Source organism: Thermobia domestica, chromosome 12, assembly GCF_964235325.1.
Source record: "Thermobia domestica chromosome 12, izTheDome1.hap1.1, whole genome shotgun sequence".
NCBI classification, from domain to species: Eukaryota; Metazoa; Arthropoda; class Insecta; order Zygentoma; family Lepismatidae; genus Thermobia; species Thermobia domestica.
Genome location: NC_137465.1, coordinates 201,834,574 through 201,860,050, shown reverse-complemented (window position 1 = coordinate 201,860,050; position 25,477 = coordinate 201,834,574). Strand labels below are relative to the sequence as shown.

The 25,477-nt window shown below is 37.0% G+C and overlaps 1 protein-coding gene across 2 annotated transcripts in view; it reads right to left on the bottom strand.

Annotated features, from left to right (window-relative positions):
* LOC145665854 (retinol dehydrogenase 14-like) overlaps positions 1-25,477 on the bottom strand; it is an 81,958-nt gene that overhangs the window by 37,064 nt on the left and 19,417 nt on the right. For both annotated transcript variants that reach the window (XM_081732967.1, XM_081732968.1), the window contains 2 exons: positions 5,742-5,908; positions 2,573-2,665 (listed from right to left, as the gene is read on the bottom strand). In XM_081732967.1, coding sequence (XP_081589093.1) covers positions 2,573-2,665; positions 5,742-5,901 — 253 coding nt within the window. In that variant the 5' untranslated portion in view covers positions 5,902-5,908. The remainder of the gene's footprint in view (positions 1-2,572; positions 2,666-5,741; positions 5,909-25,477) is intronic.

The following is a 25,477-nucleotide window of genomic DNA, read 5'->3' as shown; positions in this document are numbered from 1 at the left end:
GATGTGATTGAACGTCACGTCAGAACACATCGCCCCCCTTCCCGGAATTTACGGGAATTAGGTGAGCTGTGTGAGCACATGTGGTGCCAGCTCTCTCCAGCGACCTATCAAGGATCATTACGTGTATGCCAAGACGTGTCGCCGTTTTTATCCATGCCAAAAGTCGACATACTGACAATTAGGTAGGTAGTCATGATGGTCTGGCTGATGTGTGCGTATATTTTAACTCGTACATTTTGTCTCGACTCGAATTTCGAGACGTCTCGACTCGAATTCGAGTCGAGTCGAGACAGAGACTGTCGAGTCGAGACACGAGTCGAGACAGAAACATATTTTCGAGTCGAGACACGAGTCGAAACAACATTTTCTCGAGACGAGTCGAGACAGGCTTAAATCTCGACTCGACTCGACTCGAATGCATCCCTACAGGTGATTTAACCTGAGTGCTTTTAAGAATGAACTGTCAACATTGATTGATGGACCAATGCAGCTCGTATCTCGAATCTCTTGGTTTAGGGAGTGTTACTCTACGTTTCGAAGTAGCAACCACGCATGTCGCGTCGAGCTTCAAGTATAATATTGTGCTAAGGGGCACAAGCTGTTAGCCGGTGAAGGACGCTTTCTTACTGCTAGCCCCAATCAATAAGTCCCAGGTTCATATACGTAGTGCGTTAAAGTTATAAACGCGCCCTCCAACATTATCATTCCACTTTGGAGACTATTTAATTTTGCTGAAGACTCATGTCGGCTCTTCAGGACTGTTTGGAGCAGCAACCATATTACTACGTGGGATTATCCCCGCGACACTTCCCCCAGTGCTAATCCTACAAGTGCGTCAATGGTGTGAGAAAAGCATTTATAGTGAAATCTCAATTATAATCTTTATATATATATATATATATATATATATATATATATATATATATATATATATATATATATATATATATATATATATATATATATATATATATGTGTGTGTGTGTGTGTGTGTGTGTGTGTGTGTGTATCAAAGTGGTAAGGACTACAGTATAGTAAAAAGTAAAGTGTGATTTTTATAAAGCAAATAATTATACATAATCAGTGTTAAGCGTTGTGATCGTTTCTCCTCGTTATTTTTATTTTTAATAGTATTCTAATAAATAAGTATAGTGTCATTTTACCCAGTGTTTTTTCGTTGTGTGTATGAGCGATGTTTGTGTGCGTTATGGTCTGGATGACCGTCTGATCGTCCGTGAGGTTTTCGAGACGAGACATCCAAACCTCTCGGCGCCTAATGCTCATCTTATCATTGAGACCGGCGAGCAATTTGGGAACAATTTTGTAATCCCTTCTTGGAGAGGTTCTTCAACATCCTACCCAGGTAAGTCCAGGTCTCAGGAGAATACTCATTGGCAGGACTACGGAGGACGACGGAGGACAGACTACGACCAGGAAATTACAAGTGAAAATTCGCGTGCGACTACTATTTCGTCTGCTATAACTGAAGTGTCTGGCTGTAGAGGCGGCTGAATCGTCTAGGTTGTCAGGGCTATAGCGCACTCAATATTTAGGAAAGTAGTAATTTCAAAAATCATAAATGTATTAAGAATAGTAATAGGAATCCAGTTCCAGTTACCTCCCTTACGGGAGATTTATATATAAAGGAAGTCCCGGCCTTAGAGCCCTGTGGACTGCGTCACTAATGTTTTTTTAAATGAAAATTGTTTGAAATAAAATTATGTATTAAGATGGCTCGTGCCAAAATGGCCGAATTAGTCTGTTTTAATAATAATTGTTTTTTACGCTATTAATGTAATAAGAAGGATAAGTGGCGCATGAACATATTGTAATTGAAGAACAATATATTAAAATTGTAACAAATCACAAAATTGTCAAAAATATTGAAATGTAAATAGTAAAAATTGAATAAAAGCTGAGAGCAAAGCTCCCCAATACTTAAGTGTTTACAGCACCATCTCTTATCCCCCCTCTAATAGGAATCTTATAATGAATAGCCATTCTGAGTTTTCCATGGAATCAATTATTGACAACCTCGTGACAATTAAAGTAACGTTCTACTTTCAAAGATCATGTGTGTTGCTTCTGTTTCTCAGCTATAATGCCTATCTACAAATAATTTTCTTAATCAGTAGGTTCCGTCTCAAATGGCCTCGCCGCTGAAAGGGACGTTAAAGTTAAAATCAACTCAACTCAACTTTTTCCTTCTTTCTTTCTTCCAATTTCAACCACATTACATTAACCATCATTTTAAGTTTACACTTCGAAGTGTTGAATTCAGTAAAAAATGTACATTATATTTGCTTGGAGAAACATTTTCTATTAAGTAAAGTTTCTCGGATTTTCTGCTTGACTGCATTGCCTATCGAATCTACCAGAAATTAGACTACTATCAAATCACCGTGCTTTTATATCATGATTTTTTCGCAAGTATGAGTAACATTTGCTTCGTAAGGTGATTAGTGACCCAAACAAGAGTACGTTAATTAGTGCACTTACTCAGGCTGCAAAGGAAAGCCCATTTGCCACTGTAGATGATTAGATTTGGACGTTAGAACTACTTATTCCTTACCTTTGGCATCCCTGGCTTCGTCCATGTAGAGACAACCTAAGATCACTTTGGCACCTCTGTTGGCTAAGTCAATGGCTGTCGCCTTCCCCAGACCTAAATCAACGGAAATCATAACAATCAATTTGGTATAAAATAGTCTAACGAAAAATATCCTTTCATTATTTTTACAACCCTCTCCATTAATATTTGGATTTAACTCTTAATATGAACTACAATTTTTTACTTCTTATCTTTATAAGATTAATTAACGAGAGCTCATTAATGTAAAAGTTAATACATCAATGTTTTAAAAGAGTTAAAGACTATTATGCCATTATTTGATTTTAACAGGCCCATTCTTTGGTTTCTACTATGGACAAAATTTCAGCAACGTCTGCCAATGAACATAACTGAAAAGTATATCTGAAATAAAGGAACTCTTTAGTTTCGGCTATCGGGTGGTATCGGGTGGTATCTGCAAATACAGAACGTGACGAAGCCAACACAATGCTCTTCACTCTTCCTTCTTAGGATTTTTCAACATTTTGCAAGCACATATCGACAAGAATAGGGCACAAGGACACAAAATCCTGAGCATCCAATTGGTACAGTCCGCAGCAAAAAACCTGCAACATGAGCATGTAAGTTTATTGTGAAACGACGAAGTCTTTTGCTCCAAAATAAGTGTACAGGGGAAGACGCCGAAGTTTCTCCTGGCGAGATTCGTGCCACTTAGACGTTATGTTGATTCCCTGCGCTGTTAGGCGTAGCTTCACAATAAACTTACATGCTCATGTTGCAGGTTTTTTTGCTGCGGACTGTACATAACAGGAAGATGAGGAGGAGTATATAGCGTATGCCCAACTAATATATTTATAGTTCAGCGTATAGTAGCCCTAAATCAGGAATTTAGCGAAAAGAATAAGGGTCAATCATGTACCGACAGAAAGTTCTAGCCATAATCACTGGTACATAGACTCCTTACCGGGTACGTGAATTTCACTCTAATACATATAGTGAATTGTTTGTAAATGCCTAACGCATTAAGTTCATAATATTATTTTTAGGAGCCAGTGATAATCATCAGGGAAATAAATGGAAGTTCGGTGTGATTGTAATACTGGACTTTCAAATATTTAGGATCAATATTAACAGCCCAAGTCCTTATCCACGAAGAAATTAAATGTCGAATCAAAGCAGGAATTTCGTGCTATTATTCGGACAAAATCTTTTGTCTTCGCGAATCCTGCCGAAGAATTTGAAGCTTAAAATAATATATATATATATATATATATATATATATATATATATATATATATATATATATATATATATATATATATATATATATATATATATATATATATAAAATGATAATTATGTGTGTTGTACTATACGATTACGAAATATAGTCACTTAATTTGAGGGAAGAACGCAGACTGAAAATATTTGAAAATATAAACTTAAGACAAATATTCGGACCCAAGAGTGACAAAAATGGAAAATGGTGGAAATTTCATAACCGCATAATTTATAGAGATTATCTAGCATTGTTAGAGGCATTAACTTTAGGAATTTCAGATCATGTAGCCAGAGTGAAAGAACATACATACGCTTTAAAAGTTTTTAGTGGAAACTCAATCGGGGAAAGACCATTAGAAAGACCTAGGCGCAGATGGGAGGACACTATTAAGATGAACCCCGTAGAAACAGAATTACAAGGTAGAAACTGGATCCAGTTGGCTCAGGATAGAAGTCAGTGGAGGGCTTTTATGAAGGCAGCATTGAACCTCCGAGTTCCATAGACCATAGAGTTAGTGATAGTGATCACAGAAAATATACGCAATTCAAGTGACAATAAGAAGGCTCATGTTCAGTATTGTTTAATGGGACATTCATTATATCACCATGTTCCTGACAGAAAATAAAACTCAGGTTGAGATCTAATATTTGCCAAAACACTCGATTTAAAAAAAAAAAAATCCAGTAGCCTTAAGTAAGTGTTTTTGTCAATCTGATCGTTGTCCGTTGCTCGAAAACATTCTACATCCGTGCATAATATGATAAATGTAAACTCAGATTTAAATTCTTGATAAAGCTGTGAAAGCACAAGAATTTTTCTAACATATATATTTAGGAATTAATAAGTGTTATAATTTTAAAATGGTATTGTTTTGACTAGAGTTAGTTACATGTCGAATCAGTCGAATCCATTTTAGTCTGTAATAATTAGCAAATTCCTAGCGACTACAGTGGAAAAGATGTAGATGATGATTTATATTTAAATATCATCATACCAACTTTCACGATGTGGAACAGAATCCTTACCAACAACAATTTTCACTGGATTGAAATTCGAGACATTTCGAACTAAGCCACAAATGAAGCACCATCAAAATAGCAATCGGGGATGTCGCTCACTAATCTTACGCAAAAAATTGTATTTAGTTATATATATATATTAGCAAAAAATTATTTTAGAAGAAAAGTTTGATGACGTTTCATACTCTGAACCACTCGAGACACATTCCCTGAAGCTGAAAAGATTTCTAGAGTGTTTCGGCTTTCCTTTTCTTTTGATTACCGCCTCTGCACTCAACCACAACGACTTCGACGCGGGAAATTTCTGGGTCTTCTACACTAAAGCCAAGAGCAATGAATACTTAGTTACGAATAAATTCACCATGTATATTTGTGAGCCTTATTCTTTGTAAGTATTTGTTTTGAAAATAAATCGCCTACTGTATACAGCCTTTTTATATTTAGAGTATCAGATTGACATGGATGCTAGTATGGGGATTCCACCTGTTGTATAAACCACAACACATAGACCACTGTGAGAAGACCAAAATATGGCCCTGAGAGAAAACGGAACAACGTTAGATCTTCAAGTCGTAATAATAATAATAATAATAATAATAATAATAATAATAATAATAATAATAATAATAATATAATAATAATAATAATAATAATAATAATAATAATAATAATAATAATAATAATAATAATAATAATAATAATAATAATAATAATAATAATAATAAACATCTTGATTGCTGTGAACTCCTCTATTGTCACACGAGGCTGGTTCAATACTGAAAATAGTCGGGTATCAAACATGGGACCCTATACACAAAAAAGAATGCTGAATACCATTAGGATATTAAGATTAATATCATCGTCTGACCTGTAGCTCCTCCAGTAATGAGGACTGTTTTCCCGTCCATCCTCCTCTTGTTCGTGTATTGGACCTTAAAACACAGGGCTCCGATTGTTTCCATGAGCCCTATCCACAGGCTGATTATAGAGTGCACTAACTCTTGGAACAGTATGTTCAATTTCACCATGGTCAGTCTGAAAGAAACAAGAGCAACCAATGTGTTTATAAAGAATCTTAAAACATACGAGCAGTTTATCTATAATTTAGAGCTGATGCAAACAAATACGTATTTATCCAGGCCTTGTAACCAACTGCTTTTTATGTCTAACCAAAAAATCTCAAATCTAAATGAAAGATGCAGTAGAGAGAAAAGAAAAACAACAAGAAGGTAGTGTCACTTCAGAACAATAAGAAACAGAAACGCAATTTAAAGATAATAGGTTAATGTCACATTAATCATAATAGAGTTGATTTTGAGTTTAACGGCCCTCTCAGCAGCAAGGCTATATGAGACTGGACCGACTGATTAATGTGGAATCCGAACATGAGCTCCCGTCGGGAATGGAACCCGGAAACTTATAATTATAGTTGACTTCTTTCATTTCCGGTTTTAGTAAGTACTTAAGGATGAGATTAAATGTATTGCTAATCGCTATCTATTGCCGATCTTGTTCTATAATGACAACACTAAACCGAATGTGTTTTGTTTCTAAGAGTTTCGGTAGATAGATCACCTTCATCAACAATCTCGACCCCTTACTTCTGACTTTCTACACTCTGGCAAAAATTGATGATGTTCTACGAAGTAGTTCTTGAAGGGTTTTTGTCTCCTGAACGGACGAACACACAGACAGACAGTAAATATACAAAGAATTCAGCTTTTTTGAAGAGAGGTACGTCGGTAGGGAAATTCAGAGGGGTGATGTGGTGGGCATCCTATGTATAAAATAGATGTCTGTTATACGATATTTTACTTGCACATTGCGTTAAATGTTTCAACCTGTTGTTGGAATATATTAAGTTGTAACTAAGATTAAGGTTGACAAGTGGTATTGAATGTTTAATGTTATGTAGAGGATGAAAAGTAGTTCGTTAGGACTTATTACCATAGGATTTATTACCATAGTTACTTGTTGCCAGGTTAGGATTTATTAATCATAGGAATCCCAAGAAGTGGCGTTGGTGAAAGGGCGGAGTTCGTCGAACCTACAATGTAGTTTATATGAAAATGAAATCTTTTAGTTTTACGTCCCACGATTATACCGGCTAAGCTAAAGGAGACGGTGATGATGAGAGATAAATGAAATAGTGGAATGAAGAAAGTGGGAAGATATAGAAAATCATAACCTGAAGAGAATACAGAAAACTCTCGCACGTGGCGTTTGTCCACCACAAAGCTCATTTGGCTTGAGCGGGAATCGAACCAGGGACCTCACGCACCAGAGATGAAAGCTCTACCACTGAGCCACCGCAGCTCTTCAGAAGATAATTTGTTTTAAAAGATTCCAACAAAACATTATCAGCCAGTTGTTCTTTCTTTTTACTTACTTGTACTTGTTAGTTGCGATTACTTAGACAATTTGCTATAGTGGTATAAAAACTAGTTCATAAGTAGCTTTGAAAATAGGATAGTAGATCTAAGGAGCCCTTCCCCTTCTTGGGACTATCTGGAAACATTTCATTTGAAGGTCATGACCTATATAATTTAAGTAGCAGACCAGACTAGGATAAAGAAAGTAATTTTATCTCCCATGTCCCCGAATTAATTTTGGTTATACTGACCAACCAGCCAAAAGTATTGTACTAACGGCTGCAGTTGAGTGTCTCAGCAGATAACAAAGAATTCTGTAGCTTCCTATAGAGAAAAATAAACAAATTTTATGTATTTTACATAGGAAAGCACATGTACGCTCATGGGCTAAGAAAATTATTTTTTTAAAACCCATAATTACTATACAGCGTGATCCATAACTCTTACTATTAGTACAGTGGATTATTTTGGAAACAAGCATGTTTAAAGCAAATCTGACTCGCGGAGGGTTGACTTGGGTAAAGGGGCTACCGATTGATGCATGCGTGGTAAATGGCGGCCATCTTAATGGCCGCTATCTTGGATCCAGGTCACTTTTTTCAAATAGGAAGGTAGGCATGTGAAAGGCAAATTAACACTATTTTTTGCATGGAAATGCAGATACGCAAACAGAAATGCGTTATCATGTCCCGTGCCAAAGTTATGATGCCCCAAAGTCCATCTACACGATGTGCTCCACATGTTGCCCGTCCATTGCAACACACAACCGGAGTCTCTTAATTCAGTCCTCCTAAACCCGTAATAACACAGCTATCACAGGCGTCCTGAATACGTCCCTGTAGGTGTGTAACATCCCGAATATTCTCCTGATACACCAGGTGTTTTAAGTGTCCCCATAAAAATAATCCAAGGAAGTGAGGCCTGGCGACCGGGCTGGCCACGACACAGGGCCTCAGCGACCGATCCAACGTCCACGAAAATGCAGATCCAAGCAATCCCGCATAGGCAGTGCATAGTGCGGTAGCGGTGGGGCACAATCTTGCTGAAAATATCGCGGCAAGGTGGCATCAGGGCGGAGAAGCAACGGAAACACCAACTAATGTAACATGTCCAGATATCGGACACCATTTAGGGTATCAGGAATGAATGAGGGTCCTATGATCGACGTGTTTCATATGCCATACCACACCATGATATGAGCAGGGGTAACACTTTTGCAGGGATTGATCGCATGTAGGTTTGCATCCAACCAATATCGTATATTCTGGCAATTCACTTCTCCATTCAAATAAAAGTTTGTCTCATCTGTGAAGAGAACGCTGGCAAGGAAATGCAGTTCTCGGTCATATTGTGACAAAGCCCAATTGGCGAATTCCATACGCTAGTCTGGACCATCCTCTGAAAGGTTGTGGACAAGCTGCAGATTGAAGGGATGCCACTTGTTCGTATGGAACATCCTCATCACGGAAGCACGTGGCACGCCTGTTATCGCTGTTAGTTGTCTTGTGCTGCGCTTCGGACTTTTCACACTCGCAGCAAGCACCATTGTAGATGTCACCTAATCTGTCGCGGATCGTGAGGGACCTGACCGTGGTCTGTCGGCAACATTACCAGTTACACTGAATTTCCTAATGAGGTAGCTAACGGTGTTGTGGTTTATTGAAGGTCTTTCGAGATGGCGCACGTTTAAGTCCTGGGCAATCACACGACTGCTTCTTTCCTCAGACATTAGGATGATCTCAATTCTTTCCTGCTTCGTCAGTGCCATCTGGCTCTACCTTCAACGAAAAGAAAACCTGTCAAATTTGGGGCGTCGCGTCTTTCTTGTAGCGTTAGTGCCATGTCGCTCTCCCTGCAGGGAAACAGAAAACCGTCAAATTTGGGGCGTCATAACTTTGAAACGGGACATGATAACGCATTTTTGCTTGCGAGACTGCATTCAGTTGCAAAAAAACAGTGTTAATTGATGTGTAACATGCCTACCTTCCTATTTGAAAAATTTAACCTGGATCCACGATGGTGGCCATCAAGATGGTCGCCATTCACCACATATGCATCAATCGGTAGCTCCTTTACCCAAGTCAACCCTCCGCTAGTCAGATTTGCTTTAATCATGTTTGTTTCGAAAATAATCCACTGTACTAAGACTTATGGACCATCCTGTATATATATAACTACTATCAGAATACCAATTTTTCGTACGAGAAGACTATGTCTTATTTTGGACATAAAGGGAAGAATTTGGATTTAAACGGCATCGAAAGTGTGACTGTTTGTCTCAGGGACCTGAAATACTATGGATTTGACACTAATATAGGTCATTTTCGACCGTTTTTAAATATCTTTTCCCTCCCCTAAGTTGCACCGTCAAACTGAAATGGTAAAAGCCACCACTGATCCGGATCTCATGTATCTTGAAAATTCGATCGAGATCAGTTGGGTGGTTTAAGAGACATGAAGTCACAAAGACAGTCACTTTCATTTTTATATACAGAGATTACTAAGTGGGATCGACAAGCTTGAACTGAGGTTCACTTGAGACAGGTCTGTATCCAGGGGGATCTAGGGGGAGCCGGGCCCCCCTAAAGGTTTGCTGGCTCCCTAAAATTTTCACGGTAGGCTTGCAAATGAACTATAATATGGTTGGATCGGGCTCCCCCTAACTTCTGCCCACCCCCCCACATTTTTGAGCTGGCTACGGGCCTGCCTTGAGATGACCTTGAATTCCTAGGGTTAAAATGCACAATGGATTATTCAAAACCAATGGATACCTACATGTAAAAAGAACAAGAGAGTGGCAGCAGAGATGAAATATTATTAACACATTCCTAACTACTATAGAATTATTTACGTAATACAACTATAACTAAAAAAAAATAATAAGATATCTGAACAACAGACGATAATAATAATAACAAAGCGGTTGAAAGCAAATAATAATTTATTACTATTATGTATGAAAACTTTTTGAAGTCGTGCCAAGACGAACAAATTATTGCATAACATAAAAGTATTTTGATCGTAATTACATAAGTCACTAATATGTTTGGCTTCACACAACTTGAAAAAAAAAATAAGGATAATAGTAGAATTTTTTCTGCTTTCAAGCGCTTTAATAATAATAATAATAATAATAATAATAATAATAATAATAATAATAATAATAATAATAATAATAATAATAATAATAATAATAATAATAATAATAATAATAATAAAGTCTTGTTTCTAACGTTGTTTTTAGTGTCTTTTTTGAACTCGCTTCATATTTAAAAAGAAGTTTTCATTTTTTGCTTTTTAGTGTGTTTGAAAGTTATGTTTCTTCTAAGTTTTTTTTATTTTTTTTTATTTTGCGTTACCCAATAATTTAGTTTCACACCTCAATTAGTACAAATTCCCTATAAAATGGATTTCCTTACAAAACATACGTGAAAATATGCGTTAATTATCAACCTATTGAAATAGTTTGTTTTTATTATGGGTAACAGCCTTCCCATTACATTAGCTCATTACATTAGCGAAATACCGCAACAAAATGTTATGTAGTCTGTAATGTAATTAGCTTTTTTGTGCGTGAGATGGCGTTAATGTAAATTGCAGCTGATTCGTCCTAACATCATTTAATAGCTGATAGCTGAGGATGGTAGATGTGCAAACTGTTGGAATTTTTAGATCCAGACGAAATGTATTGCTCCGTAAAGATGAGTTAACTTTCCAAAGAACTGCGCTACATTTTACAATTTGATTTCGGTAAAAATGCAAATTGCATGAAGCAGCCATCGTCAACTTATTGCTGCTATGACGTAATATACTCCTTCCGTTCACAAATAAATTCCCCTGGACTCATTTACTGACAAACTACTGAAAGAAATCAGTGTTCTTTTATGAAACCAGTTTTCTTCCTTTCGCCATTCAAATATTCATACATGTAAATTTTATGTATGTTATGTCTATGTTGACTTGGCTATTTTATATGTCTATTTTTAGTTCTTGATTTTACTAATTTTATGTCCATGTTTCCTGTTTGAAATGCCTAAATATACGCAGCCTACTAACAACAAATGTATAGTAATTCACGATTTCCTGTTGGTAGAACGCTTACATCTATCTAGTACCATGAGTCGGAGATTTGATCTCATGCCATGTGAGTTCGTGGCGAACGACATTGAAAGAGAGAGATTCAAATGTGGGGATAAAGACGGATACATTCATATATGCAACGTTACAAATGAAGAAAGAAAGGACAACATCGAAAATGAAATGAAATGAAATCTTTAAGTTTTACGTCCGACGGTTATGCCGGTGAGGCTAAAGGAGACGGTGATGATGAGAAATGAGTGAAATGGTGGAATAAAGAAAGTGGGAGGAAACGGGAGTACTCCGAGAAAACCCACGTGAAAGTCCTAAGTATGTAGTAAGTGATTTACAAGTAATGGAAGAAAATTATCATTAATGGTACTCGAAGAAGTAGAAACCCGATCCTGCTAGCTCTTTTAGCTTTCCATTTACCCCAACATTTTGACGTAAATTTGAATTTAGTTCTACAAATATTCTTTGTTCTAGTCGTCATCCTCAATATTTATATGTCAGAGATGCCCATGCAACTTTCAATCCGTTGCAGTTTTAGTAGAGACATGCGGGGAAAGAGAGTAAATCTTCCTAAAACAATGATTTGATTCCATAAAAGCGCTTGTTGCTATCTTTTACTTTTCGATCTATGGCGATGGTTGAAACTTCAAATAGTTAATTAAAACCACTTTCGATTTGAACAAAAGGTCAACTTAAAGTCATTCCTTGAACACTAAATCAATTCCAAAAGTTTCTTGGTATCACTTATCGTTTTTGCTTTGAAAAAGATGGATGAACAAAAGAGCATATAACAGATCTATAAAACTTCTGATAGTCATGCGTAGCATAGTTTGGAAGTCTAAAAACAAATTTCAAGAGAATATTCTTACGTTAATAGTTATAATACCATGGCACAAGAGATTATCTATATATTAAAATGAGAGGTTCATATATTTGTGCTCAAGAATAGTTTATATGTTTATGGCCAATCTTTTTGTCAATGAGATCTCGAAAACTACAAGTGCTACAAAAGTACCGTTTTCATTGATCGATTCCAAATTTTGTATAGATTGTTCAGTTACTAATTGAATATTTTTAAAAAACACGGACTTTATTTCTTTATTACATTTTAGGGCTACACTGGAAGTGTTGGTTGTGATTTAAAAAAAAAGTGATGCATCATTTCCTACGAGTTGTACATTCCAACACCACATATTTGCACATAGAGGTTGTTTATCTATCAGGTACTTGTTTCATGGCCAAATAATAAGAAAAACGAAGCATAACCATTTCTTCAATCTAGGATGAATCTTTATTGTTTGGAATATTTTGCGCAATGAACACCATGTATCACTGACATTATAATTAATTCTGTATGTAATGTATTTGCTTATTACATACTGCATACAAGAAGCAAGAAAACACTTATCATATATGGATTAGAAACTCCAACCGAAAGTAGGTTCAAATCTTGCAAACGATGCGAGATATTGAAAAAATAATCGAAAAAATCATCCTTTTATGACACATCTTGCCGATCTTTATCAAGACGTCTTTCAATTGTGTCTGTAAAGGGACATGTACAGATGTTGTGAGGAATGACAAGGAAATTCATGCTCATATGTGAATGATGCAACTGTATAGAGAGCGCAGATTCACTTAGTCTATATATTAAAATGCTAGGTTTACATCTTTCTAGTCAAGAGAAGTTTCTTATGTTGGTGGCCAATCCTTTCGACAATGAGATCTCGAAAATCACAAGTGCTACAAACGTGCTGTTTTCGTTGGTCGATTCCAAATTTTATGTAGGTTTCCCAGTTCTCATTCAAATTTTCAAAAACTTGTCTTTATTTTTCTATTCCACATTTAAGCGTCGTTTTGACTCTAGTATTGCCACTAGGACCTTAAGGTTGATACCCTTGTGAAAGGCAACCAGTAGAGGAGCTATGTATAGCGGGTTGCTGGACATTTCAGGCGCTTTGCTTTAATTTGAATGAGGAAACCTATTGCAAGCTGGCAAATGCGAAGGCTTGTGGAGCCACAATGAGGCGTATTCGGATATGAAATTATAAGAAAAAAAATGCATTTGGTATCATTTATCACCTTATCCAAGTTTGCCACAAACTCTCCCAACATTCCATATATTAAAATACTCCATTTATATGTTTGTCTATAGCAATTCACTCCCTTTGAGAGTTTTCCCGTGCTTTACTTGTGTTCGTAAAGGGACTTGCACAGATATAAGGATAAGTGCAAAGGAGATTGATGCTCATATTAGAACTGTGTGCGGTGTAAGTAGCGAAGGTTCAGCTAGTTATTATTAATATTTTAGAGCAGTTAACAACGAATATAATAACAGACCTACATGCAATAAATGCATGCTATAAAAGTAATTTACTGCAAATCAATACTATGAAAACAAATTTTATGACATGTTCAAAGAAAACAAAAAATAATAATTAGTAATTAGACAAGGTTAATGGTGTAAACACAGAGCAAAAAGACTACTAAAGATTTAAGAATCACATTTGACAGACAGTTTTTTTTTTTTTTTTTGCCATATAAATGTTAATACCCATAGTGTTGCCAACTGTAAGGATATGTCTATAAACATACGGATATTTAGACATTTTTGATAACTAAAGGAGCGTATTTTGTACATTGGTAGGAAATCTGGAAATTTTCAATAGCATTTAATGAATGAAAATAAAACACAACTTACTGTTATACTGGTAATATTAATTGCTCAATGTCACTTGTATTTCACATTATCGTCATAAATTGTAATTGTATCAGAGTTACCAACCTTAATTTCGAACCAATCAGATTCCAACTTTAGAAAACAAAGAAGAAAATGCTGTAGACTTTGAGCTGACTGAAACGAATTTCCAGTATGGTCATGACTCTAAAACAAAGAAGAGAAACAAAATGGTGCCAGAGGCTTCTAATTGTAAATGTTCAATGAAGGCGTTCAACAACGTAAATGTAAATGTTCAAGAAAGAGTCTGTAGAATCTTTGACATAACGGATAAGCGCATATATCTTTACAACCAAAGTATTATAAAAGTTCGCTTGTTCTTCACGATAGTGGAAACTAGAGATGTTAGAAAAGAGCCACATATGAATTAGAAGCATACATTTAAGAGTCCCTATCACTGCGAAATTAAAATACCGCTAATTTTACAATAATTATGTGATATCTTCAAATAGACAAATGATAATCGAAAAGTGGATCAAGACCTCCCTAGACGATGTTATTTAGCATGAGGTACCGTTATCACAAGTCACCTAGTGGCTTTATGTTTTCAGCTGTTTAGAAACGCGAAAATAAATGCCGATTTTCAAAATGGCTGGAAATCGAAAGCATATAAATGCGTCGCAATAACGGTATCTCACGCAAATTAATAATGTCTAGGGAGATCTTGATCCACTTTTCGATTATCTTTTATCTATTTGAAGATATTACATAATTACTGTAAAATTAGCGGTATTTTAATTTCGCAGTGATGTTTTTAGCAAAGAATATAATGAACAGGAAATATCAGCATGAATGAAGGATTTCTAGTGAGTAAAAATACACACTCGTGTTACGTATAGGTAGAGAAGGAATGCTGTTGTTTACTTGAATTTTTAATAGGGGGTTGTGGTGGCTCAGTGGTAAAGCGTTCACTTCTGGTGCATGGGATCCTTGGTTTGATTCCAGCTCGCCTCAAGTGAACTTTGTGGTGGATAAACACCGCGTGCATGGATTTTCTTGGGGTTCTTCTGTTTCCTTCTAATATCTTCATTCCACCATTTCATTCATTTCTCACCATCATGGTCTCCTTTTGCCTAGCCGGCATAATCGTGGGACGTAAAACTTAAAGATGACACTTTCATTTTCCTCTTTCTAATAGGATATTGGAAACACGAAATATGCCAAACGAGTGGAGAATCAGCTATATTGTACTGGTTTTTAAAAACAAAGCAGATGTGCAAGAATGTGTTAACTACAGGAAAATTAAACTTATGAGCCATGCAATGAAGCTCTGGCAGAGAGTGAGGAAAGCACTTCAAATTAACGGAGAATTAATTTGCTTTCATGCCAGGACGATCGATCGGATGCAATATTTGCACTTAGGATGCTAATGAAAAAGTACACAGAATACCACCAGGAAATCCATATAGTTTTCATCGATCTAGAGAAAGCGTATGATAGGGTGCCATGGGATTCTTATATGCTCTACACTGAACAAGAAGGATGTTCCGAACACATACATGTGTGTAATCCAAAATATGTATGATGGATGTAGGACAGGAGTGAAAAGCGCGTGTGGAGTAAAAGAAGAATTCACAGTTAAGGCGGAACTTTATTAGGGATCTAATCTTAGCCCACTTTTTTTTTCTTGCAGTGGTGGTGGACGACCTTACAAAGGATATCCAAGAGTTAGCTCCTTAGAATATGCTATTTCCGGATGACATCATGCTGTTGGTTGAGACAAGGTAGCACTGCAAGAGAAATTACGTGCCTAGTGAGAAGCATTGGAGAGGAACGACTTAGAATTAGTGGAACCAAGACAGAATATTTACATTGTACTTCCAGAAAAAAATGTAATCGAGAGTACAAGAATACGAATGGACGGAGAAGAGGTGGTATTGACGAAAAATTGAAGTACTTGGGATCAATACTACAAGAAAATGCATAAATAGAAGAAGTTGCAAACAGCAGAATTTATCAGTGCTTGGAGAAAATGGAGAAAAGGCGCAGGAGTATTGTATGATCATAGAGTACCGATACCCCTTAAAGGAAACGTTTACAAAACACTAATGAGAACTGCCATATTATGTGAAATGGAATATTGAACGGGAAAAAAGAGAGAGGGACAGAAGTTGTGAAAATGAAGATACTGCGGTGGATGTGTGGGAGTGACACGGAAGGACAGAATTAAGAACGAAGTGATGCTGGAAACTGTAAAAGTGAAACCAATACTAGAAAAAAAAACTACAAGGAAGCATACTGAGATAGTTTGGGCATGTAAGAAGAATACCTTCGGAATATGTAGCTCACCGAGTGGACGCTATAGAAATGAATGGGAAAGTAGTCTGACAAGGTACATTCGCGAAGTGTCACCTCGGGATTCATATAAAACTGATTTAAATGCAAAGTTCTCCATGGCTCAATATGTATTGTACTAAATTTAGCGGCCCATATGGGTAATTTGCATCTTTATGAGCCTTCATATACCCGGAATTCATTCATACACTACTATAACGCTCGGTCACAAAATTGCTTTTAGTTTCTTTAGATGTAGCTGAACATGAATGTGGGCATATGCAAAACAAATTGGCTCAAGTACTGCTTCTCTGACACGTGTTATCCACACCGGACGCCATCTTGGATCCGCCATATTGGATTCACCTTTCAGTTTTTCAAATGGGAATAGGTGCATGTGATACATCAAATTCATATAAAATTTTCTCGGAAATTCATTGGTGTAGTGAGTTTTACGGTATCTTGTACCATTTGCGAGATATTACATGTTGAATCCCTCTAGGCACTTCGCAAATAGACATTGCAGAGTAATATCAGTTACGCTCACATTTTTGATGTTGACAAATCAAAACAATTTCTAAGTGGAAAAGTACTGTAGGTATAAACAAACTCTCTACAACATTGGTGTCATAATCTTACATTTCTGTAAGTGATTGTTATTACTTCCATGTTATACTATAACAAGGAAGTATTGTATTACGAACAAACTGCCTAATGTAAATCTAGATATGACCAGATTTTGGTGAAGATCTACTATATCCTATTTACGTCTGTGTGTCTGTATGTATGTAAATTCAGAAAACATTTCGTCAACAATAAATCACATAATAGATCACATATACATACAGGGCCCTGCACAACTTTTTAATGGTTGCAGTTGTGAAGGGCCTCACATTTAACATGCAATATCTTGCAAATGATACAATCTACCGTAAAACTCAGTACACCAATGAATTTCCGAGAAAATATTGTATGAATTTGATGTATCACATGCACCTATTACTATTTGAAAAAACGAAAGTTGAATCTAATATGGCGGATCCAAGATGGCGGCTGGGTGGGTAACACATGTCAGAGAAGCAGTACTTGATCCAAATTGTTTTGCATATACCCACATTCATGTTCAGTTACATCTAAAGAAACTAAAAGCAATTTTGTGACCAAGCATTATAGTAGTGTATGAATTCCGGACATAAGAAGGCCCATAAATATGCAAATTACCCGTATGGGCCGCTAAAATTAGTACAATACACTTTGGGCCGCGGAGAACTTTGCATTTAAATAAATTTTAGACGAATCCCGAGGGGACACTTCGCGAATGTACCTTGTGAGACCGGCCAAAGAAGAAGTGAGGAGATTTTGTGAAGAATGATAGGTTGCAGTGTGGTGTCACAGTAGATATAATGCAAGATAGAAAAAGTGGAAGACAGCGATCTGAAAAGTTTACCCTAGCTAACTGGCAAAAACGTTTCAATAAGAAGATGATGTAGTGACATTATAAATAGTGTCGTTAATAATGTATTATCACATATTCAGTGTTATTATTTAAGTTAAAATTTCCTGTAGGGACTTTTCGGTGTAAGATTGAGACGTTTTAACTTAGTTGTAGGGACTTAATCATACTATTGGTGGCAGCACTGGCTGGAAGGACAACAAGTTTTACTTTTAAAAGAGCCATGCTTTTCTAAACGTTAGAACATTTGTGAATTTATACAAATTACTTGTTACACCGAAACTAAAATTTGGATTTGTATCATGGACTAGTATTTCTAAAACTTTGACAAACACAATTGACCGAGTTTGTGAAAATGCCGGGTTATCGGGAATGTGGTTGAAAACAAGAATAAGTACGAGTGTTTCCTCAGAAAATAGAGTACTGTACTTGTTTGTATTAATTGCTTGAGAATACAACAGAGAATAAACTATCCAATTACCCTTAAACAAAGGAAAAGTACGTACTTTATGAAGGTATAGAGCTTTTACTATACATGAAAAAGAAAATTAATGAACAGTAATTTACTTGATAAGACAGACCTCAGAAAAATACTTTATGAAGGCATAAGCGCGTCTACGCGCGGGGTTTCCTCGCCCTGTCAGGGTGTGGACGAGTTGTCCGGACCAGAGATGGTCATCCTCCCTCATTTTGCCCTCATGAGGGCCGCCCTCACCCTCATTTTAGTAGTTGAGGGTGAGGGCGTTGGAAGGTGAGGGCGATAAAGTAATTGAGGGTGAGTGTGAGGGAGGGTAAGTGTGAGCGCGTCAATGGAGGGTGAGTGTGAGGGAACGTAAGTGTGAGGGCGTCAATGGAGGGTGAGTGTGAGGGCGTCAATGGAGGGTGAGTGTGAAGGAAGGTGAGTGTGAGGGCGTCAATGGAGGGTGAGTGTCTGGGAGGGTGAGGGGAGGGCGTCAATCTAGGGTGATGTGTGAGGAAGGGTGAGTGTGAGAACGTCAATGGAGGGTGAGTGTGAGGGAGGGTGAGGGGAGGGCGTCAATGGAGGGTGAGTGTGATGGGCGTCAATTGAGGGTGAGGGTGAGGGAGGGTTAGGAAAAAATGACCTCTCTGGTCCGGACTGCTGGGTTGTCGAGTGCTGGGTTTTAGGGAGTCTACTGTATATACCACAGAAAATATTGTTTACATAACATTAACTTCAAAGTTTCAAACCAGAATATGTGAAGTAATACAAGTTTAGTCCTACTACAATAGAAATACGAAATTTAAAAAAAAAAAAAAAAAAAAAAAAAAGATTGGTTCATTCTTTTACGTAACTTGACTGAACTGTGTTGAATAGAAACATTCCAGTAGATGTTACTTTAAAAACTACTTCCTTTAGTTTATTTTTTATTTGTCTGTTCTACACATATTGAATTTAAAAAGGTGGAATGTTGTACTTTTTTCTGCTTTAATTGGCCTTAATTTTCCATTGTATGTTATTAGCTTTCTCTCTCTTTTTCTTTCTTTTCCTTTACATAATGATACTGAACTTTTTGTGTGTGTGTGTGCTCAAAGCTGTTCGTAGCACTAAAAATAGATTATTATTATTTTCATGGCAAACTTGGTAATGTAGTCAAGATACATTATGCAGGATATTGTCGTTTCTATAAAAATGCATGTAGTTTCGTTGTTTTTAACGTCAGACTTAAACAAATGGCTACAATCAAGATATTATATACCATGTCAGTTCCGTTGTCCCCCACAGGAGACATAAAATATGACGATATTATTCTTTCTTTACAACTTTAAAATCAGACTGGCAACATTGAAAACTGTTTACAGGCCACGATCCATTTATGATCATCTGTCTGATCGTCTGCCAGTCTGATTTTAAAGTTGTAAAGAAAGAATAATATCGTCATATTTTATGTCCTTTGTGGGGGACGCCGGGACCGACATTTATAGGAAAATATCTCTGTAGGTTGACTAACGGCCTAACCTGGGCCTCATTTTTGAGAAACCTGCTTCTTCCTCTAAAACACAAGTTATTTGTTACTTTGTTAGATTGACCAGTTGTCTATGTTGGAACTTGGCTGCACTAGAGTAATTTTTATTTCTTTCAAACTTTTCCAGTATATCTTTTGCTGTTTTACATTTGAGGATATTAACAAAACAACGGGAAAGGGGGTTAAATTTGTCTATAAAAATCAATTTCTACAAAAACGTAGGAACCGCCAGAGTTGGCGTAGGTCAATGAAAACTTGACCCACGACCCACTGACCCACCGTGACCCACCACCAACCATGAACCACTCTCATCCACTTTGACCTACTCTGACTCACCAAAATCCATCGTCATCAACTCTGAACACGATCCTCGGCCCCTTCTGTACTGACTAAAGAGTTTACACTTGTAATAAAACAAGACTGTGAAATTATCACTAATCGGAGTTTGAATTTCTAGTCAATCGCTCAAGACCACTCTATTACAATAACGGTGGATCTGACCTTTACGATATAAAATGGTAGTGTTTGTCAGTGAGGAAATTGAAACAGTTCGAGGTGGGAGGAAATTAGCGTGTGCCTAAAATATACTTGTACTAAGAGAGTATTCTTGCAAGTGTTAATTTCTGAACGCATTCCACAAGAAACTTCTATTCGCAGGAAAATACCCCTGTGCAATATGGAAAAGGTTATGGTTTCTCAGTTCACAGTGTTTTTCTCACAAAAGACTTGAAAAATCAGTTGTTCATAGGGTAAGGTGCTCGGGTACCCTCTGTGAGAGCATCTCCATAAAGTATGCTCGTAATTGTAATTTGTATAATCACTAAAACACCACGTTAAATTTAAGTTACAAATATGCATAATTGCAATTATTATGAATATTTATTCAAAGTAGTTTACCTAAAGCAAAGAAGAGACTTACTAAAAATTAGGTACAAAGTTGAATAACACAAATAAGCCATTAGTAATACAAATATACATTTTCCGTAACTCGTAATTTTCCACCTTAAAACAAATCTGAAATCAGATTTATTTCCTGTTGGTAACTTTTTGGCGGTAAATCATCCGCAGATGGACATCCAAAAAATAACTAGCTCGTCTACTTTGAGCATGTCTAGCGGTGGGCCATTAACATTGATGAGCAACAAGTTATACAATGTTTGAGCACTTAATCTATTTCTAATATCAGTCATCTGTAAATTCATAAGGGAAAATCCCCGTTCGCACTCTGTTATGGAAATTGATAATACTTCTACCCGATTTCTGCAACTCCTCATCGACTATCTGCTTGTTAGACTTAAGTCTGATAACGATTTTTCTTGGCCAGGTTTGAAATACTCAGCAAGAAGTATCATCTCTCTATCACCATACAACATCTTTCCCATATCGACCATGTCAGTTGGCAATGTCGACCCATGTAGAACAGAAACTTCATCTACCACGCCTTTGATAGGGAATCTTGTGAGTAAATTATCAATTAAAGCCTGATAAACTGATGATTTCTTATTTGTTTATAAATTTAATTTTTGTAATTACACATGAAGGTTTGATACCATTACCAAGTTCCCTCCCCCGTCTAGAAAGCGAAAGGGAACGAAGGTGAATGGGAATTTCCCTCCTTCTTCAACTTCAATTACCACACTGCTGTTTGCCATGGGCCAAATTACGATGAATTTCAATTTAATTATCATAGTATAATTATTTCTTTGTTGAATTATCAATACTTTTCAGTGGAAAAAAGGATGAAATTTCAAAGTTCCAAATGAAAGTAAGTAGACTAACGTAAAGGGAAAAAAAGTGTAAAATTTTCCATACAATTATGCGTACAATCCAAACTTCAAATTTCCGTGTAATTAAGCTTACAATACAAATTTTATGCCTATTTTTCTCACAACTTTATGGATTGATTGCCCTGTGCTGTAAGCGCTCCATATAATAAACATAAGCTTCAGCAATTATTATAGCAGAAAGCAATGGATATATGAAGCCAACCACTGTATTTTTTGTTTCTGATTTTTTTCTTAAATAACATCGATCGTTTTCGATCATTTTTACAAACCAACTCACTACCGATTTTCCATATATAGAAAGTGCCCCCCCACCCCCACATAAAGGAGAATTTAAAAAAATGCTAGGACACATTCTGTTTATTTTTAATAAAGAGTTAATACACTGAATTTCAGCTCCGTAAGTTTAACGGCTTGCGAGATACTCATTTTTTTTTGGGGGGGGGGGGCAAAAATTCGGATCCTCACTACCCCCTTAGGATATTTTACATTATAATGAAAGCAATATAACATCCCAGTTTGGATTAAGGCCTAACTATATACCAAAAGTAATTTCATTTGACTTTGCAATTTGACCGTGATGATCAGGTACACATAGTTACATTCAATTTTTTATATAACAATTTATATATTACAGTGATTCAAAAATGTATTTTTTTTCCAGTAGTTAGCACTAAAAACTCACAGGTCTCGAGAGCCAAGTTGTAGTGTAAGTCCTATTGCTATTATTACTATTAAAAATATCAATATTCAAAAGTGCCTGAAGTTCTTTTTCCACTTGGTTAGATATACTCACCTCAGGTAAGTAGACAGAAACAAATGGAAAAGGAAGGGAAATGAAGGTCTTGAAAGTAAAACGGAGACAAATTTACCAGTCTTCAGAAGATACTGTCTACAATGCAGTGAGCAGAGAGGGTCGATAGATCATACTGAGTCGGTGGGTCGCAGTGGGTCACGGTGGGTGGTGAGTCGCAGTGGGTCATGGTGGGTGGTGGGTCACAGTGGGTCACATGCTGTTGAGCCACGACCCACTGACCCACTCAGAAAACTTGACCCACTTGACCCACTGACCCACTCCATCTCTGGATAGTACTATATTACCAGTGCGATGGAAACTCAGTGCCCAGAGCGACAGTATACGAGGGCGCCGCCGTACATATGATGTTGACAGACCAGCCGCGAAGCGCCATCATGGTTGGCGCGGTCTAAGAAAATTTTCAAAAATAAACCCTGCTTTCCCTTGATTATTTTTCATTACTTTTTATTACTTTTTTCCTTTCATTTTATATATGGCATATGCATTTTCGTAACATGAGTAACATTTTCCTCTCTCTTTTTCCTTTCCTTCTTTTCTTTTCTTTTTTCTTCCGAATTTTGCGCCCCCTTACTTCGGCACCCGGGGCCGTCACCCCTCGCCTTTCCCCCTCAGGACACGGCATCGTATATTATGGATTGTCTATTGTCATCCAGACTATGCACCAACTACACTGCAAGACATCTGACAGACAAGTTACAGTTACTGATGATCTTTGGCTTCGTGAAGTGCTCGAATCCCTTTTCTCCTGGGTAGCTTGCAAGCGTGACGATGGGATTCGTGTTGTAAAGTGTGTAAACAAATGTCTCCCTTGGTTTCCTGTGTTTTCTAGTCAAGCCTGGATACCTATAGGCACAATAAATGTAATTGACAACAGAGTCTCTTTTTATATTGTTTTAATTAAAGGGGTGACAATATTACGTTCCCGGATTTTCAGACTAGAAACCGGGCCACAAGATGAAAGTTTATAGTTCATTAGGATCACGCATTGAAAGTGATAAGATTATGTTGCTAGTCCCTTCGTCCGTTACACCCCACGATCTTGAAAGAACGTGAATTTTTAAAATTCTGTTTTTTTCTTTTTTCTTTTTCTTTTCTTTCTTTCTTTCTTTCTTTTTCTTTTCTTTTCTTTTCTTTTTTTTTTTGCAATAGATTACTAGAGTAAGTTCTTAGTGGAGTCAACTCGTTAACGAATAGCGAAGACTTGAACGGAGACTACATACAGCCCATATTCCATACAAGCAAATTTTTGAATGGTTTTAGTGGGTAACGACGATTTTAACTATTAGTATCAATATTTCGTACATGTAAACATTTCGCGTGATCCTCCACACATGTAAATATTTAGCAGAGTTTACTCATACTTCTTTTCCTTTACGGAATGTGAGCGATATCTAATTTGAGCATTTCGCTGGTGCAACACGTTCTGCTTCTTACTTTTGATGTAGTCCTCAATATCTCCTTCGCCTTCGCCTCTGATGTTAAATAGTGATCTACATGTTGAGTTAATTTCAGGGTTCTCACTTTCTTTCCCCCCCAAAAAAAAATTCCAGGACATTCCCAGGACAAATCACCAATTTTCCAGGACATCAACAAAGGAGAATATAACAGGATTGCAACTGTAGGTTCAAAACTCACAGCAGTGAAATGAAAAGTACAGTACGTTATCCAGTTAATATTAAAACAAGGACAGTATTAATACACAAAGCGGATCGTAACATGGTGCTTTTTTTTTGTGTGTGTGTGGCTTCCCAACTATCCTTATATCCATCCGCTTTACCTACATCCAACACATGTATTTTCATTCTTTCTACATCACATTTTAATGGTGCACAGAATAAAACAAACAACAAGAATTTATTTTTTGTATATGGCATTTAAAAAAAACTGAGTACGGAGTTGTGTAATTTCCTCATATGTAAACATAATATCTTTCTTCTTTAGCCAACCTGCTCTACGGATAGAATTTGACTTTTGTCAATAAAGTAAAACAAGATTTCTGTTCTACTTCATGTGCAAGCTGGTTTGCTTCAGTCTCCAAAGCTTTTCTTGTTTACATCAATTTCCTTTTCTTTCTCTGCAGCTGCTGTACATTTTCACTTATCTCTTTCCTCTTGCTTTGCATTTGACTCTCTCTTTCAACAGTTCTTATGTTTTCCAGCTCTGCCGTATAGGAAGGCATGATGCATCATTTCTTTCGTGATGTTGAATGAAGTGAGGTCCTTATGGAAAATGTTTTCATATACTAATCTCAAACCGACCAAGGGGCGTGTTGGGTCAGTGGTAGAGCGTTTACCTCCGGTGCTTGGGGTCCCTGATTCGATCCCAGCTCGCGCCGTGTGGACTTTGTGGTGGGCAAACACCGTACTCGTGCGTTTTCTCTGGGTTCCCCGTTTCCTTCCACTTTCTTCAATCCATCATTTTATTAATTTCTCATCATCACCGTCTCCTTTAGCCTAACCGGCATAAACATGGGACGTAAAACTCAAAGATTTCATTTCATTTTTTCAAATCGACCAATGATTTCTCCTTCATATTTTCAACAAGCAGATCTTTATGCTGTAGCCTCGTTCGACAGCAGCCTGTCCATGAGAGAAAACCAGAAGCTTCTTTATGATTAACAACAAATCTTTAAATTCTTCCGAACCGTCCAACAGTTCCAGAAGTCTCTGTTAGCTTCTTTCAGAACGAGAAACTACTCACAGAACTCAACACGTCGGTCCGGATCACATTCGTGCAACGCATGCAGAAGGTTTTGCCGATGCGTCAATCCGTCTGAAGTGGTCCAAAGGTAGTGAAAATGGTTGCTCAACCATCTCCGAAAATTATCCGGAGCAGGATATCTCGGAAAATTATCGACCATCTCCGTGCCCGACTCGTTGTTCAAAGTATCGGAGATCAGTAATTTTTTTTCTTGATAAACAAGTCATTTGAGATGGCCCCACAAATATATGTCTAAGAGTCTTCAGGTTGGGCGAACGGGGCGGCCACTTAATTGGCGGTCGATGACCAATCCAGTGCCCCAGAAACTGTGCATCAAATCATTGCCTGACACAATGCGTACTGAGGAGGCATACCATCTTGTTGGAAAATGGT